General features: G+C 39.5%; 1 protein-coding gene across 4 annotated transcripts in view; it reads left to right on the forward strand.

Annotated features, from left to right (window-relative positions):
- The first annotated feature begins 678 nt into the window (after positions 1-678).
- The window catches only part of CEP112 (centrosomal protein 112), a 449689-nt gene continuing 433194 nt past the window's right edge, over positions 679-17173 (forward strand). For 2 of the 4 annotated variants that reach the window (XM_087441468.1, XM_087441471.1), the window contains exons 1-4: positions 679-746; positions 7605-7718; positions 11380-11570; positions 13324-13496. In XM_087441468.1, the coding sequence (XP_087297594.1) occupies positions 7613-7718; positions 11380-11570; positions 13324-13496 (470 nt within the window). In that variant the 5' untranslated portion in view covers positions 679-746; positions 7605-7612. Of the gene's footprint in view, positions 747-943; positions 1103-7604; positions 7719-11379; positions 11571-13323; positions 13497-17173 lie in introns of those variants that run through there. The other 2 variants (XM_087441469.1, XM_087441470.1) reach the window with 2 other exon arrangements.

Genomic DNA, 17173 nt, shown 5'->3' on the forward strand with positions numbered 1-17173 from the left:
CATAGCAATGCAGACGTGGAGACTGGCCTGAGGTGGTTGAGACTTCCTAGGAGCAGAAAAAAGTACATTTTCCACTTGATCTTGCTAACACAAGGCCTTTTTATTTTATTGCAGCATCTTCAGAATTTGGGGTCAGTTTTTTCAGATCTTCTCGGATAGTTCTAAACGCAAAAAAAAAAAAAAGGTAATGCTCATTTTCCCGTTTAATCCAATCTCATTCACCTCTGGGTTATGAGATACAGACAGTGAATTCCCACTTTTTTAGGCTCATTCAGTGATGTCTGCCCGCCTAGCGGAGGCCAGGCTGGAGGACGAGCCTGGAGGCTGCGCGGCGGGCCCAGGCGTCGCCATGGCAACGGCGCCGCGCGCACGCCGCGGCCGGGAGGGCGGGGAAACGCGAGCGCGGAAGACTCCGCTCCCAGCGTGCTGGGCGGTGGCAGACGTATCCCGGAGCGTCGCCATGGCAACGGCGCCTCACGCCGGCCGGGGCCCGAGGGGTGGGGAAGGGGGCGAGGAATGCGAGCGCGGAAGTCTCCGCTCCCAGCGTGCTGGGCGGTGGCAGCCGTAGCCCGGAGCGTCGCCATGGCAACGGCGCCTCACGCTGGCAGGGGCCGGAGGGGTAGGGAAGGGGGCGGGGAATGCGAGCGCGGAAGTCCCCGCCCCCGGCCTGCTGGGCGGCGGCCCGCAAGGATTTGAAACCGTTTCACGGCGGCGGCGGCGGCGGCGGCCCGTCGGAAAGCTTGCAAGTAGGGGCTCCGGGTTCTTGTTTTTCCGAATTTCCCTCCCCCGCCCCTACACCCAGGTTCTCGAGTGGAATTTTGCGCGGGCGGTGGTCGCCCCGCCCTTGCGGGCTGGTTCGGGGAGGGGCGTCGCCCCACAGGCCCCGGGCCCGTTCTCGAGGCCTGTGGGGCGCGCGCCCAGCCGGGGGGTCTGGGCGCAGAGCGCTGCGATGTCACTGGCGGAGTGGAAGCCAGTCCCGGCACGGACGGGGAAAGTTCTGAGTAAAGTTGGATAAGCGGACGGAGCTGGTCAACATGACGGGGTCCAGAAATCGGACCAAACGGTTTGCCGCTTGGGAGAGGAAATCTGTGTCTTGGACGAGGTAGGAGAGCGGCCTCGGCCCCGCGGGCCTCGGAGGCCGCCCCCGTGCCCGGTGCGGTGTCCGCCCAGCCCGGCCGGGGGCACGCACCGCTCGAGTTGTCACGTTTCCTCCCAGAACAGCATCGGCGACTCCGGACTTAGGGCGGAACCGGTGTGCTGGTTCGTAGGAACAGTCCTAATAACCGTGCTCTTGGGAAGGCCCTGCCCCAGCATCACGGCGTCCTGGGAGCCACGGACTGTTTCTGAGTTTATTTTTGTTTTTCCATGTTCGAGAGAACAACATAAGTAGATATGAGCAGTTTTTATTCTGATCATCGTGCGGCTTTTTTTGCTATTTGTCCTATTTAAAGATGGGTAAAAATAAGATAGAAAGGGCAAATGAAATGACACGAGCCTCTCCATAGTGGTTAGGGTGTAGCGGAGTGGAGTGCAGGATCCTCTGCGCCCAGTGCTCAGGCCCAGCTGCCGCTCTCCGTGGGACCCTAGACCAGTTACTTAACTCCGCTAAGCCTCAGCTTCGTCCTCTGTGAAATGGCCGTGAAATAGTGCCTGTCTCCAAGGGGGGTGACTGGGATACGTTTGTCAGGGAAGGCTCAGTCAACGCCCTGGTAACTGTCCAAACATGCAAATGTGTAAGCAGGTAAAACATGCACCTGTAAACCTTTTTGATTTACTGAAGGACGTATTTTAGGTTTGTTTCATGACCCACGGTATATTTAAAATCTGATTTGATTGAACAAAATTGTTTTCAGGCGACTTTCAGGAATATGTTTATTGTATTTGCCAAGGGGCATGATGTATGTGAGGTGTATTCTTTGTTTAGCACTTGGAGCTGCTTTTTTTCAAGGCCTATTAATATTTGTGGCTTGCTTAGGCTTTGCTGACTCCTGTGGCAGTTAAGCACCTTGAGAAGTTCTTAGCCCACTTTGTAGCTGTCCACATAGAAACAGGTTTAAAAAAAGACAATGCTAGTGAGTTAAATAAAAAACATGATCCAAATATAGATTATAGCTGTAAGCAAGAGTCACCCAATTTACTTCTTTTTTGCTTTTGCAGTAATTTATGTGACAAGTAGGTACACTATAAGTACTTTAAGCCCAAGTCAAAGATACAGCTTTACTTATTTTTCAATTCTAATAATTTAAATCTGCAATTCTAATAAATAGTAATAAGACTTTTTTATTAGCTGCAACAAGATATAATTTGTATATAAGGTATGATTTGTGTAGCAAGAATACCTTGACAGTTTAAAATGGTAACTTAATTTTTTTTTCTTTTTGCATTTGTTTATTTTGTTGGAGAATAAATAAGGGATAAAGAGAAGCAGGTTTTTAGCTTTTACCAAATACCACGTGGACTATTGTGTTTTTTAAAAAAGTGTATACTTCAGTATTGCATATCATTATAGTAATTCAGATTGCCTTTCTACTTTTCAAAATACTTCTGTATTAGTTGGAGATCTTGCTGACTTACATGTAAATGGGCGATAGTCAGGTATAATGGATCTGAGAGCTAGGGATTTCAGAATTTTAATCTGAGCTTTGTGCTTAATTTCATGACGTTGGGTGAGTCTTTTAACTGTTGAGTGTTAGTTTCCTCTAACATTGAACACTAACATCTCCCGCCTGTGTCATAGGATTTATTGAGGATTAATAATTGAGGAATGTTTTTGCTTGAGCCCTAGCTGTGGGTGCTCTCAGCCTAATGATGGAATACATGAGCAGGATACACGTATAAGCCTGGAAGTACACTTCCAGGCCAGAACTGTGCTTAAAATTCTGGGTTTATGAGTTTCCATTTATGTGTTCATCCGTTTGAATAGTTGCTTTTCAGCTTTATGATCTAACATCCAGCTGTGGTATCATAGCCATATGTTACTAAGTACATAACTGATGTAGTTATGTAGGAATGCACTTAGTTATTCTAGGCATGGAAAACAAAACCAACCAACCGAACAACCCCAAACCAACTAACCAATCAGAAAATGTACTTAAATAAAATTTATCTTCACCAAGTCTTGAATTGAAAATGTTTCTTATGTAATGTAGAGGGTAGGATGACCCATTTTGGTAAATAGAATTAAGGGCGTATAGTATTTCTGTTTTAGAAGGCCTATTTGGTACTCAGAACAGAATCTTTTAAAAGAAAAAGGAAAAAAAAAAGCCAGGGGCTGGCCCGGTGGTGTAGTGGTTAAGTTCGTGCATTCCGCTTCGATGGCCTGGGGTTTGCAGGTTCAGATCCTGGGCATGGACCTACACACCGCTCATCATACAAAATACACTGGGGCCGGCCCCGTGGCTTAGGGGTTAAGTGCAAGCGCTCTGCTGCTGGCGGCCCAGGTACGGATCCTGGGTGTGCACCAACACACTGCTTCTCCGGCCATGCTGAGGCCACGTCCCACGTACAGCAACTAGAAGGATGTGCAGCTATGACATACAACTATCTACTGGGGCTTTGGGGGGAAAAATAAATAAATAATTAAAATTAAAAAAACAAAAAAACAAAATACAAAAATACCACATACAAAATAGAGGAAGACGGGCACAGATGTTAGCCCAAGGCCAATCTTCCTCAGCAAAAAGAGGAGGATTGGCAATGGGTGTTAGCTCAGGGCCGATCTTAGTCACCAAAAAAACAAAACAAACAAAAAAAAAACCAACCAAACAACTGTAAAAGTCATGTGAAAGTGGGACATTAATCATTTGGTTAGCATTTATTTACCAGTTAATTTTACAGCTTCTAATATGTACCACATAATGTGCTAGGTACCTACTAAGATGTGTTAAGTCATGGTCTCTGTCTTCCAGGAGCATCTCACAGACAGTGGAAGATGTAAATAATACACAGATGTGTAAAAAATAGCGTAATAAATGCTGCTACACAGATGTGAGCAGTGCACACTGAGAATGGATCAACGAGTATAGGATATGTGGGATGAGCTTTATTCAGGATTGACATTTGAGCTGCGGTTACCTGAGTCCAGGCAGAGAGAACAATCTGTGACAAGGATGTGGAATCTTAGAAGGGCTTAGAGTGTTTGAAGAATGGCAAGGAGTTCCTTGGTAGTGAGGTGGTCATTGGTGGGTTGGTGTAGTTAGAGTGTGTGTGTAAGAAGGGGTGAGAGAGAGGCTCACAATGCAAAGGCACTGGTAGGCCTCACTTTGGGTTTGGATAGTATCCTGTTATAGTAGGCAGTCAGGAGAGGTTTTTGAATAGGGAATGACATGCTTAGCTTTGTATGCAGGAAACTTACTCTAGTGCCAGTGAGGACTAAAGGAGGGGAAACTGGCAGGAGGGAGACTGGCTGGTGCAGTCGTGTAAGGAGGTGGAGGGAAGGGCTTTCTCTGAGATAGTGGCAACGAGAATGGAGATACAGCAGGTTTTGAGAGATTTCCAGTATTTGTTGATATACTGATTTATGGGGGTTTAGAGAGTGGGAACTGTGGAGAGGAAGGAGCAGTGGGGATGGATAGTTTGAAACAGTGGGTAGGCAATTGGTAGGTGATAGAGGAAGTGTCATTAGACAGGAGAGTTAATGCCTCTGATACCGAAGCAGAGGAGGTAAGGATGTGTTCTTTAAGAGGTAAGTTGAGAGGTGGAGGGGATAGCATTTTGGGGTGTTCCTGCCTGACTGTTATTTTTTCCATGAAGCAGGAGGTCAGATTTCTTAAATTGAAAGTGAGGGGAGGCTGGAACGGTTTAAGAAGCTTTCAGATGTCTGGTAAAAGTGTAAAAGCTGCTTTGTGGAGTAGGAAATAGTGCAGGACGCCTCAGGATTCAGGTGAGATCGGAAGCTATCTGACTACAAGGCAGTGCCATTTTTCTCCAGCAAACCCTTAGGGAGGGAACGAGGCAGGGTGTCCAGGGATAGCAGTCTTGCTGAGTATAAAGAGCAGATGGAGCGGAATACGGAGAGAGAGGTTAAGAGGATAAGAGGCTGTGATCAGAGGGGAGGGTTTTGGGGAGGTGACGGTGATGAGAATGGAGAGTAGGAGGTGAAGTCAGAAGGTGGGAGCCTCCCAAGAGGGGAGTTTTGGGTTGAGGTTGAAGAGTATGAAAAGTAGCAGTGTGGATCTCAGCACAGTACCCTTTTCCTTCCTAGGCAGGGCTGGGGGAGAGGGAGAAAGACGCCAGAGAGCGCATGCCATGTGCGTGAGAGAGAATGGGAAACCTCGGTTCGCCTCTAAGGACTGTGAGGGAAGTCAAGTCGGCCAGTGAAAGCTAGGGTGTACTTACAGAGACAAGGCAGAGAGAACTTTCTATGAAGAGGCTGTTGATAATAAGACGGAGGGTACTGTGGTAAATATTAGAAGCTGGTTCAGCAGAGGGAGGGCAGTCTGTGGAGCAAGGCAGCTTATGAGGCAGAACAGAGCTTTTCCCCAAATATGTAGTTTGTAAACTGAATAAATGACAAATTGGGGACTATGCATAAGGTGGAGGTAGTCCACATCCCTTCCAAGACATTACGTAACTTAAAGGAACATTTTAAGTGTGGATATATTTTTAACTTAAGGAATTTTATCAAAACCTATGTTTCTGATTTCTGGGCTTCACCTCTTTTATATTCAGTGTTATTCTAGCTAATTAAGAATTACAAGGACCAATATTTTAAGTTTTTTGAGGAAAATTAAAAATTTAAATTTACATACAGTTAAAATCACTTTTTTGGTATACAGTTTTATGAGTTTTTACACATGCAAAAAAGAATAGGTTCTTAAAACCTACACAGACAGTACGTAGAACAGATCCAACACCCCAGATAATTTCCTTGTGTCACCGCTTTGTATTCAAGACTCTCCCCTGCTGCTAACCCCTGTGAACTGCTGATCTGTTCTCTATGCCCATAGTTTTTGCCCTTCCTAGAATGTCGTACAAACGGATTCATACAGTATGTAGCCTTTTGAGAATGACTTCTTTCATTTAGCATAATACATGTGAAGTAATCCGTGTTGTTGTGTGTACCAGTAGTTTATTCCTTTCTGTTGTTGAGTACTGTTTCATTGTGTGGATATACTACATTTATGTGGATTTACCACATAAACGTTACATGTAGATTTTTGTGTGAATATAGATTTTGTTTCACTTGGATAAATACCTTAGAGTGGGATTTCTGGGTCATATGGTAAGTGTATGTCTAACTGCGTGAGAAACTGCTAAACTGTTTTCCAAAGTGCTTGCCCCATTTTGCATTTCTGCCGGCAGTGCATGCGAGTTCCTATTGTTCTGCATCCTCACCAGCATTTGGTATTGTTTGCGTTTTTTATTTTAGCTGTCATAATAGGTCTGTAGTGATATCTCATTGTGGTTTTAATTTTCATTCCCTAACGACTAACCATGTTGAACATCTTTTCATGTGCTTGCTTGTCATCTGTATCTCTTTGGTAAAGGGAGTAATTTTTTTGCTGATTATTTTTATTGGATTGTTTGTTTTCTTATGGTTGAGTTTTGAGAGTTCTTGATTGTTAATATAAGTCCTTTATGAGATATATGATGTGCAAATATTTTCTCCCAGTCTGTAGCTTATCTTTTCAATGCCTTAACAGAGTACTTTGCAGAGCAAACGTTTTTTATTTTGGTAAAGTTCAGTACATTAATTTTTTTCTTTTATGGGTAGTGCTTTTAGTGTCTTATCTAAGAAATCCTTGGCTAACCCAAGGTCATGAAGATTTGCTCTATGTTTTCTTTTAAGAGTTTTATAGTTTACATTTTACACTTAGGTCTGTGATTTATTTTAAGTTAATTTTTGTATATAATGTGAGGTTTAGGTTGAGGTTTATTTTGCATATTGATTCCCAGTTGTTACAGCATCGTTTGTTGTAAAAACTATCATTTCTCAGTGAGTTGCACCTTTGCCAAATATCAGTTGTCGGTACTTGTATTGGTTAATTTACGGACTCTCTAGTCTGTTCCATTAGTCTGTCTGTCTTATCATTTCACCAATACCACATTGTCTTGACTACTGTAGCTTTTTAGTGCATCTTAAAATCGGGTAATGTGAGTCCTCCAATTTTGTTTCGTTTTCAGAATTGTTTTTGCTATTCTAGTTCCTTTACCTTTTCATATAAATTTTAGAATCAGTTTGTATATATCTGCAAAGAGTACTGCTGGGATTTTGATTGGAATTGCATTAAATCTGTAGATCAATTTGGGGATATTTAATGTTAGTGAGTTTTCTTTGATCTCTTTCATCAGAGTTTTGTAGTTTTCACCATACAGATCTTTTTCTTTTTGGTGAGGAGATCAGCCCTGTGCTAACGTCTGCCAATCCTCCTCTTTTTTTGCCGAGGAAAACTGGCCCTGGGCTAACATCCATGCCCATCTTCCTCCACTTTATATGGGACGCCGCCACAGCATGACTTGCCAAGCAGTGGGTTGGTGCGCGCCTGGGATCCGAACTGGCGAACCCCGGGCCACCGCAGCGGAGCGCGCGCACTTAACCGCTTGCGTCACCGGGCCGGCCCCAGCATACAGATCTTAATATTTTAATTTTAAATCTTTTATAGACTGAATTATGGAAATGGAAAGTGAAGAAGAAAAATGGGAGAAGCTGGATGCGGAATTTGATCACTTTGTGGTAGATATGAAGCCCTTTGTTTTAAAATTAACCCATAGGTCAGGTAAGATTATGTTTGAAAATTAGATTCTTAAGAATAATTTTTTTCTTTGTGTTATTTAGTCAAAACAATGAACCATAAAATGAAAAGAAAGCTGAATTCCCTTTAATAACAGTTTTCCTCTTAACCTGATATAGGATTGTTTACTTTGAGCTGTTCAAGGGTAAATAGAAATTTAGTGATAATGTCCTACTAAAGTGTGGAAAGATCTTGTTGTGATACTACTTGTCATATGTCACATGGATCTCTAAGATAGCTACAACTGTTTCTTCCTGCATGTTTTCCTTCCCACCATGGAAATGTTTGTCTACAAACAAAATGTTCTCTGACCCTTTTGTTTGTCAAAGCAGAAAAGAATCTGTTGGTCTTGTGTGCTTATTGGTTGACTGAATAAAATCAAGTGTGAATGAGTTTTGTTGCTGTCTTGTCTCCAATTCCTGGCCTGTTATCTCTAATTATGGAATGAGAGTCTTTGTCTGAAGTCAGAGAATTTTCAGATAATTTATAAGGTACCAGTGAGCAATTGGAGAGAGTGTAGGGGGCCAGGAAGATTCTTTAAGTCATAGTAGGCATAAGGCTGGCTGTTAAGGAATCTGATTTGGTAGCTTTTGAGTGGAGGGTTTGAAGTGGGACCAAGAAACTTTGATTTTTCCCCAAGTTCTATCGAAGTTCTCTATTTCCCTGAGGTGTCTGAGTGAACTCTATATTCAAAATGAAGAACCAGCTCAATATTAGATGTTTATTCCAGGGAGCTGCGTTGGGACAAGGGAGCGTAGTGTATGAGTTATGCGTTCTGTGGTCACCATTGTTCCAGGCCTACAACCTTTCCTAGTCCAGGTGGCTTGACATAGTCGTCACTTCAAGCCTCTTCCTCTACCCTCTTCTCCTGTCTTGTTGGGCTGTAACCTCTTCTTTCTTCCTCTGCTATTCTTCACAATGAATATTACGTGTCCTGTGGCTCATTCACAATTATTTGAATTAGTATTTAATGATATTTCTACACTCTGTCCTCTTCTGATATTCACTACCATTTTTGTTCTTTTTGTCTTAAATCTGCTGGTTAGAAAAAATTTGTGTTAAAATCTCCCGTTATAAATGTATTTCAAATCAAACTATCCTCATATTTCATCTTCTTTTAAAGGTGGATTTTAGGTACATAGAATTGGATTAATTATAATCTTTGGTTCATGACTTATTGTCAGTATTGGTACATCTGGCCCTCTTTTATTTATTTAATAATTAATAATGAACGTTCGGGAACTCACATCCCAATCAAGAACCTGAACATTTGTTTATTTATTTATTTATTTATTTTGTGAGGAAGATCAGCCCTGAGCTAACATCTGATACCAATCCTCCTCTTCTTTCTGAGGAAGACTGGCCCTGAGCTAACATCCATGCCCATCTTCCTCTACTTTATATGGGACGCCACCACAGAATGGCCTGACAAGCAGTGCTCGGTGCGCGCCGGGATCTGAACCGGCGAACCCCAGGCCGCCGCAGTGGAGGGCGCAACACTTAACCAGTTGCGCCACCAGGCCGGCCCCAAGAACTTGAACATTTATAATAACTTACATCTTCTTACAGCTAAATTTTACTTTTGATTATGGTTTTCTCCAATATTTTAAGTAGACGAGTGAATTCTTTTCATTAATCAAGTTGTTATACTAAATTCTAGCCATTCAAATATATAGATTTCAGTTTGCTGCCGGGGTGTATAGAAAATACATAGTTTGGGGGCCGGCCCGGTGGCGCAGTGGTTAAGTGCGTGCGCTCCACTGCGGCGGCCCAGGGTTCGCAGGTTTGGATCCCGGGCGTGCACCGACACACCGCTTGCTAAGCCATGCTGTGGCGGCGTCCCATATAAAGTGGAGGAAGACGGGCACGGATGTTAGCCCAGGGCCAGTCTTCCTCAAGAAAAAAGGGGAGGACTGGCATCGAATGTTAGCTCAGGGCTAGTCCTCCTTGCAAAAAAAAAAAAAAAAAGAAAATACATAGTTTGAAAAACTGTTTGAGTTTATCACTTTCACGTTTGTACTTTCTTTTTGCATAAAGTGTGCCTAACATCTTATGAAGTTTGCTTTGTGATTGTATAATTTTCAAAGCTAAAAATACAAACATTCTTTAGAGGCCAGCTCTCCTACCCATAGTGATAAATCTGGTATGAGCAAAGTGGTAAATCCAGGCCCAGCGATTTTTGTAAGTAAAACAATAAATGAATATGACCTTTAGAAACTAAGAGATTAAAGTAGACTTATGATTTGTGTTAGATGTATAATCCTCAAATTGAGTTAGCCTGAAAAAAGATTAATGTCGAAAGAGTTTTCATGAGACCTAAAAACAATTCTGTGTCATGGCAAGATAAGATAGTCAATAGGTAATTATATGTGGATTAAACTGTGCTGTGTTTTTTTAGGTAGTTTTTAAAAGGATAATTATTTTACAAAATTACATGTAAATAGCCCTCAATTATTTTTAGAGAGGCTAAAAGAAAACTAAATAAATCAGCTACAAATCCCTGAAAATTATCAGCTTTAGTAAATAAAACAGTTGAGATTTAATTTTAGATTGTTTAAAATGCTCAAATAAGATCTGTTTTCTCTCTCTCGGTTTGTATAATTAGAATTATAGAAAGATTGTTCAATACAACTAAAATTATCTTAGAGATGTTTTTACACCAAAATTTTTAAAAATTTTTTATTATTATTATTTCTTTTTGAGGAACACTAGCCCTGAGCTAACATCTGATGCCAGTCCTCCTCTTTTTGTTGAGGAAGATTGGCCCTGGGCTAGCATCCGTGGTCATCTTCCTTTACTTTATATGGGATGCCGCCATAGCATGGCTTAACAAGTGGTGCGTCGGTGTGCGCCTGGGATCCGAACCTGCGAACCCTGGGCTGCCGAAGTGGAGCTCGTGCACTTAACCGCTGCACCACTGGGCTGGCCCTATAGCAAAATTTTTATCTCAGAAATTTATTTGACTGTAATCCAGAGATTTAATTAATGTTTTTATTTTTTAAAATTTTATTTATTTATTTATTTGGTGAGGAATATTGGCCCTGGGCTAATATCTGTTGCCAGTCTTCCTCTTTTTGCTTGAGAAAGATTGTCCCTGAGCTAAAATCCATGCCAGTCTTCCTCTGTTTTTTTTGTATGTGGGCCGCCGCTGCCACAGCACTGTTTGATGAGCGGTGCGTAGGTGCATTCCCCGGGGTTCCAAACCCACGAACCCTGGGCCGCTGAAGTGGAGCATGTGAACTTAACCACTACACCACGGGGCCAGCCCCGAGAGATTTTATTTTTGAGAAAATATTTCTTTGCATTTGTCTTGCCTGGTCACTAATTAACTGATAAAGTTAAACTCTAGACCAGGGATTGGCAAACTGTAGCCCCTGGGGGCCAAATCCAGCCTGCTGCCTTTTCTGTAAAGTTTTGTTAGAAAACAGCCAGGCCCACTTGTTTACCTGTGCTGCAGTGGTAGAGCTGAGTAGTGGTGGCAGAGATCGTATGGCCTGCAAAGCCTAAAATATTTACTGTGTGGCACTTTACAGAAGGAGTTTGCTGATGCCTGCTCTGGACGAAAGCAGATGTTTTATATAGGTCTTTAATTTAATGTTTTATTTTCTGAAAAATCAAGTCTCTGATAGTTCTTATATATTTCTAGAACGGCAGAGGTGTGCACTTTGGATTAGAAAACTGTGTGAGCCTTCAGGAACAGGTGCAGGAATCATGGGCAGGAAGAATCGGAACCTATATGCAAAACTGTTACTGCATATGCTTAAGCGAGGAGTGCTTGAAGGCCCGTTTACACACCAACCTGAACCAGGGACACTGAAAACTTTACCTTCGTATATGGTAAGTGTCACTGACCAAAAGATGTATTAGTTTCATTTCTTTAGAAGTGTCAATTTGTTGTCCCATTTGGGAATGGTAATATTATTAAGTTATAAGTCCTAGGTAATATATTAGTTAAAACTGCTTTTTCTCCCTGATTAAATTTTTTCCACCCTGCATAGAAATCAGATATTGGCCTGTAAGGGGACTATACCTACTTGATTTAGTCATTCTGCAGTATTCTATAATATTTCTAAAAAACTTAATTTTTTTATATTGAGCCTTAATTTCCCACTAATTTTTGCTGGATTATATTAATAATTTATGTATGTCAGTAAATTCTAGTTTATTAAGCTCTTTCATATACATTATTTAAAGATTCATGAGAGGTTGGATTGAGTGACTTCTAAAATTCCTTTCTACTCTGATAAAGTGACAATAGTAAGTTGGAGTTTAGAAGTGATTTCCTATACTTGATTTAATTTCATTATCAAAATCAGCTTTGTTACAAGGCAGTTATAATTAAGCTTGGTTGATGAACTATTAGTGTCTTGGACCTTGTAACCATGAAATATGCCTTGGTTTATGTGATGTTTGAATACTTGAGAAATCTGACTAGAGAACTAGGTACTAGTAGTTGCTGTTTTTAAAAAATGAACGGCAAAATTCTTGTGTATAAGTCCTTTAAGGTTTTCCTGTTTTTTATCAGTTAACTTAAACCCAGATTCAGTCAAGAGACATGCTGCACGCTAGACTATAATTTTTGTTATCCATGGCAGAATGCCAAAAGTTTTAATGCTATTACCAATTGTATGTTAACGTAGAGCCATACATTTTACTTAAGATCAGTAATCTTTGGGATAGTAGTTACTTAACGTGATATTTGATCAAACATTGGAATGACTCTCATTTAAAAGAAATTGCTTTGCATGCCTGATTTGGGGTAGAGGGTTGTGTGTCACCCCTCCCTAGAGAACAGCCCCTTAAGGATTTTTTGTGTGGGATTGGGAGAATTGTTGCAGAAGTATCCCGTTAATGCAGAGTTTTCTTCAGAAATGTGTCACGAAGCCCAGTTCACTTGAACAGAAATAAATGGGCTAATGTCATTCTTCTTAATGACTAAAGGTAGAACATTTTCTGAAACACATTCATATGTTAAGATACGAGTATATTGTATTATGTTTTCTGATTCACACTAGTTTCATAGGATCATAGGAAAGGGCTTATTTTATAAATAATAATAATGAGAAGGCCTAGAGACCTTTCTTGGATTTTCTACCTAGTTTATGGCATGGCCAGAGCTAAATTCCAGGTCTTCAACTCGTTGTTCCCATCTTATCAAGGGATTCCTAGTTTTTACTTCTGATATTTATTGATTATGGTTTCTCTACCCACTGATTTTTTTTTTTGGTGCAGCGTGGTTAATGATTACAGAAAGAAATAGAGGGGAGCACATGATTAAAAAGAACTTTCAATTTATCTTTTCATAAAGCTAATATTGCTTTTGTAATACAAATAATTATTATCAGATTTATCTGTTATATAATTTTATGATTTATCAGAGCATAACTAAAATGTAAAAATATTATCCATTTTATTTATTTTAATATTTCACAATTCATTGTACGTTGAATGATAGATTTTATATATTTTTATGTAAATGAATTTAAGTTAAGTATTTGAAAGGTTGCTACCAAACTTGAAACTTGATGGAAATCTTTATTTCAGTATAGTACATTTTGAAAGAATAATTTTTCTAATTTTTAAAAATTAGTCCATCTATTTTGATGAACCAAATCCAGCACGAGCAAAAGGTTCAAGCCCAGAAGGATTACCAGACTGGGTAATGGGTGAGCTGGGGACAAGTGAACACAAATTGGATGAATCATGGAAGCTTTCTTCTGGAGAAGATTACTCTTTGTTACAGTTGCCAGCTGATGTCCACAGGTATGCTATGAAAATGGGATTTTGAATATCTTTCATCATTTAGCCTGTCCTCAAAACTGGTTCACATGTTCCATTTTTCTTTGTTTTTTTTTTTTTTGTGGTAAGTAGTTGGTTTACTTCTTATTTTGGTCAAGTTGAGGGCTGTAAGGGATGCTGGGTACGTAAAATAACAGTGTTGCTTTACCATTTACTGTTCCATTTATTCAAGATTATATTACATTTTAGCCACTTTCTGGATATCTGTTAAGTATATGTATATATTCCATTGCTTGAAAGTGATGCCTGAGAAATCTTTAAATAACACAATTCTCTGTTTTCCTTTATGACAAGCATGAATTAAGAATGTTATCAATGACTTCAACAAAATATGACATCCTATGTATCTATCTTGAAGCTTATGCTTGAATTTCTCTTTTTCCCTCATTGAACAATATTTGTTTTGGATTTAATAAAATAATGAATGTAAACCTCATTGAACTCTGCTGTCTGACTAGAGTACTAAGATTAAATAGGATTTTTAGTGCAAATAAAAGTAAAGGTCTAAGTTTTTGAAATACACAAAAAGATGATTATTGTTGTAGTATAACTTTTGGCCTTTAGGAGGGATAGATTTAAACTGGACTTTTTCAGGTTTTGAGTTTCACCTTTGGCATTGTTCCCTGAAATGTTAAAATGTTGAACAGTGTCAGTTGACATCTACCCTACTTCATGCTTCACTCCTCACCATTCTCTTGATAATTTTAATTTTTGAATATGATTTGGTTAACAATGTAATCTTTCTTTCCTAGTATAAGGTTTTTGGTTTATTCCTTAATCAGATATGGAAATGTTATTAGTAATTTGAAATGTCTTCATAGTTGATGTAGTCTGTTATGTTTTTCAGACCTCAGGTATTATGGTGGAAAAGAACAGATGAACACAAAGCAAGGGATCCAGTCCATATGAAATTTTATTATTAGAAAGGGGAAATAAATTAAAATGGAGAGGCAAGAAAGCAAGAAGTGATATAATTAAGGATATGTTCAAAAGAGTAAAAAGAAATGAATAGTGAGTCCATAGGAGGTAGCGTTAAATACTTATTTTTGCATTTTAGGAGATTTAAAAGTAGAGGAGGTGTAATTGTGGAATTTTTGTTAGTCTTATAGCAAGTAAATGGAAGTATAAAGAGATTGTGGTCTGTATACAGAGAAGAATACAATTCTTGGTTTGGCTGCAAAATCTATCAGGTGTTTGCCAAAAAGCATTTGTTGAGTGTCCTGCTAGAGGCTGGGCTCCTTTCTAGGTGCAGTGAATATGGAGTTTGCAGTAGGAAGGTGAACTAAATTAGTTTCCTTTGTCTTGAAACTTAGACCAGAGGGTGAAAACTGCTGATCTTCTTGGACTGAATGAATCATGTGGATAGATTTGTTTTGTTTGACTTACATAGTGTCTTTAAAGATTTTTTAATCAGTTGTCAAGATTAACAATTGGGGAATTTTATATAAAAACCTAATTTTCTGGCTCATTTTAAAAAGTGGAGACCTAGCAGTCTTTCCAGAGGACAGCCATGGGTTGGAGCTGAGCAATACTTGGTTACTGCCTAATGCAGCATGCCTGCACTATTTCTTGCTAATTCCTGACACTGAGTGTGAGGTCACTTATATCTATTATTGAGCTTGAGGTTTTTTTTTTTCCCCCTTTAAGTAGGGTTAAGAGGAAAATGGAGTATTTGTTTTTCCATTTCTGTATTCTATCAAAAGTGGAAAGAAGAAAGATAGATGAAAAGGGATCATGTAATTCAAGAAGAGGAGAGAGACTGTATCTCTGTAGAAGTGAAGAATATCCTTATATCTGGCAGCATAATCACTCATTTCTTACCTGTTGAAGTCCTACGGACGTTTGATTTATAACCGTTGTTTTAGGTGAATAGGGGAGAGAGATAAGTGCATGGATAATTTCATATACTGTCTATGTGTAGGTGTAGAAGTATTCACGAAGATTGAGGTATGTATGAGAGTAGAGTTCAGGACAGGAAATAGATTTGAGATCTCCGGGGAGTCCAGGTGAATGGACTTTTTCTTCCTCAGAACAGAGGATCAGGTTTGAGAAAATATAATGAGAATATTCTTCAAATATTAACTCAGTAACTTTTCTGGAAAATGAAACCATAGTAAAATCTCCACAATTTTAACAAATAACTTATTTTTCTTTTTTGCTCACTTATAATAAATAGGCGTTTTAATGCAAATTACTTGAGAATAAGGCATTGGTTATCAGTTATATGAGTAATTAATGGGAAAAGCAAGCAAGCCTTTGGTCCTGCTCAGTCCTTCAGATCTCACAACTTCAAAACAGCCTTACCTGACATCCCAGGTCTGTTTAGGTGACTCTGTTATTTACACCAAAGTACTCTGTGTTTCTTTGTTGCTCTCATCAATGTGCAAAGGTTCCATATTTGCCCTCTGTGCTAGATTGCAAATTTCATGAGGCAGGAACTGAGTTTTTCCTATTTGCACTGTATTTCCGGTGCCTAGCACTGGGCGGGAACCTGTTAGGAACTCCGTAACTGTTTGTATATGGTATGTGTGTGCTTGAATGAATGTGTTAGGTGCTGCCACATATGTAATTTAATCTGTACAGAAACGCTTTGAGACAAGTCTGTTGTGGCAGGGAGAATGGCCCATAAGGATTAAAAAAAAAAAACTTTTAGAAAAAGTTGAAGGAAGGATAAATTTTAGAAGTTAAGAAAAGTATGGACATAGGCTGTAGACATGCTCTTCACACACCGTGAGGACTATAAAGACAGTGGAGGAGCTGGAAGAGACACACTTAAGTATCTTTCTGGTCAAGTGTTAGAATATCACTGAGGCTAAAGGCCAATTAGGGCTATAAAGCAAAACTTCTCAGGATATCTTTTCTTACATGTTTCTCTTAATTTATTTCAATTTATTTTAAAGTTTTAATTTGATTTAAAATTTTATTCTGCATGTACGTTAACAGATATTTGTAATTTTACATATATGAAGGCATTTAAAAAATGAAACTAACATTTACTTTAGCTAAAGGCAATAAAATTGATTTTAAGTCCAAATACATAATATGTGAGATGAGATCAGAAGTAGTGGTGAAGAGTCTCTTGATGGTCTGTCTTCATATTTCTTTTATAATGTTGCTCATTTATTCTGAGTGGTCATACTGTGCTAATGAAAAAGTTAGTATCTGCTAGTATTGACCTAATACATCTAATCAGTTCTGCAAGAAATTGTTGTAAAAAGTTTAAGAGGCTTATAATATTTGACACATGTATGTTTTTATAGTGAATAATTTATTGTTACTTAGAACTGAAGTTTAATGCTGCCTCATAAATTTTACAACCACTTCAACTTGTCCTTTGAAAAACCTCTTTAATCTTAAAAGATTTTCCCCCTTAGTGTTTCTTTTTTGATCACTTTATAAAATCCTGCTTTACTTAGACCTTTTTGTATGTGAAGTATTTCTAGTGGCATTTTAGATTATGCTGTTTGTGTCCTATCCTTTTTATATTATTAAAGATGCAGAGTCCTTTTGAAGCCTCTTTGTTAGGACTCCCTATTCAGTGGAGATGGCACCTTTCCTTTACCTTTCTTCTTCTTGTAGGATATGGTATGTAGCCTCGTTCCAAACATGTTAGAAGTATTACGAGGTTATATTCTATCAGG

Source organism: Ceratotherium simum, chromosome 16 (genome assembly GCF_057802395.1).
Source record: "Ceratotherium simum simum isolate JZ-2026a chromosome 16, ASM5780239v1, whole genome shotgun sequence".
In the NCBI taxonomy this organism is placed as follows: Eukaryota; Metazoa; Chordata; class Mammalia; order Perissodactyla; family Rhinocerotidae; genus Ceratotherium; species Ceratotherium simum.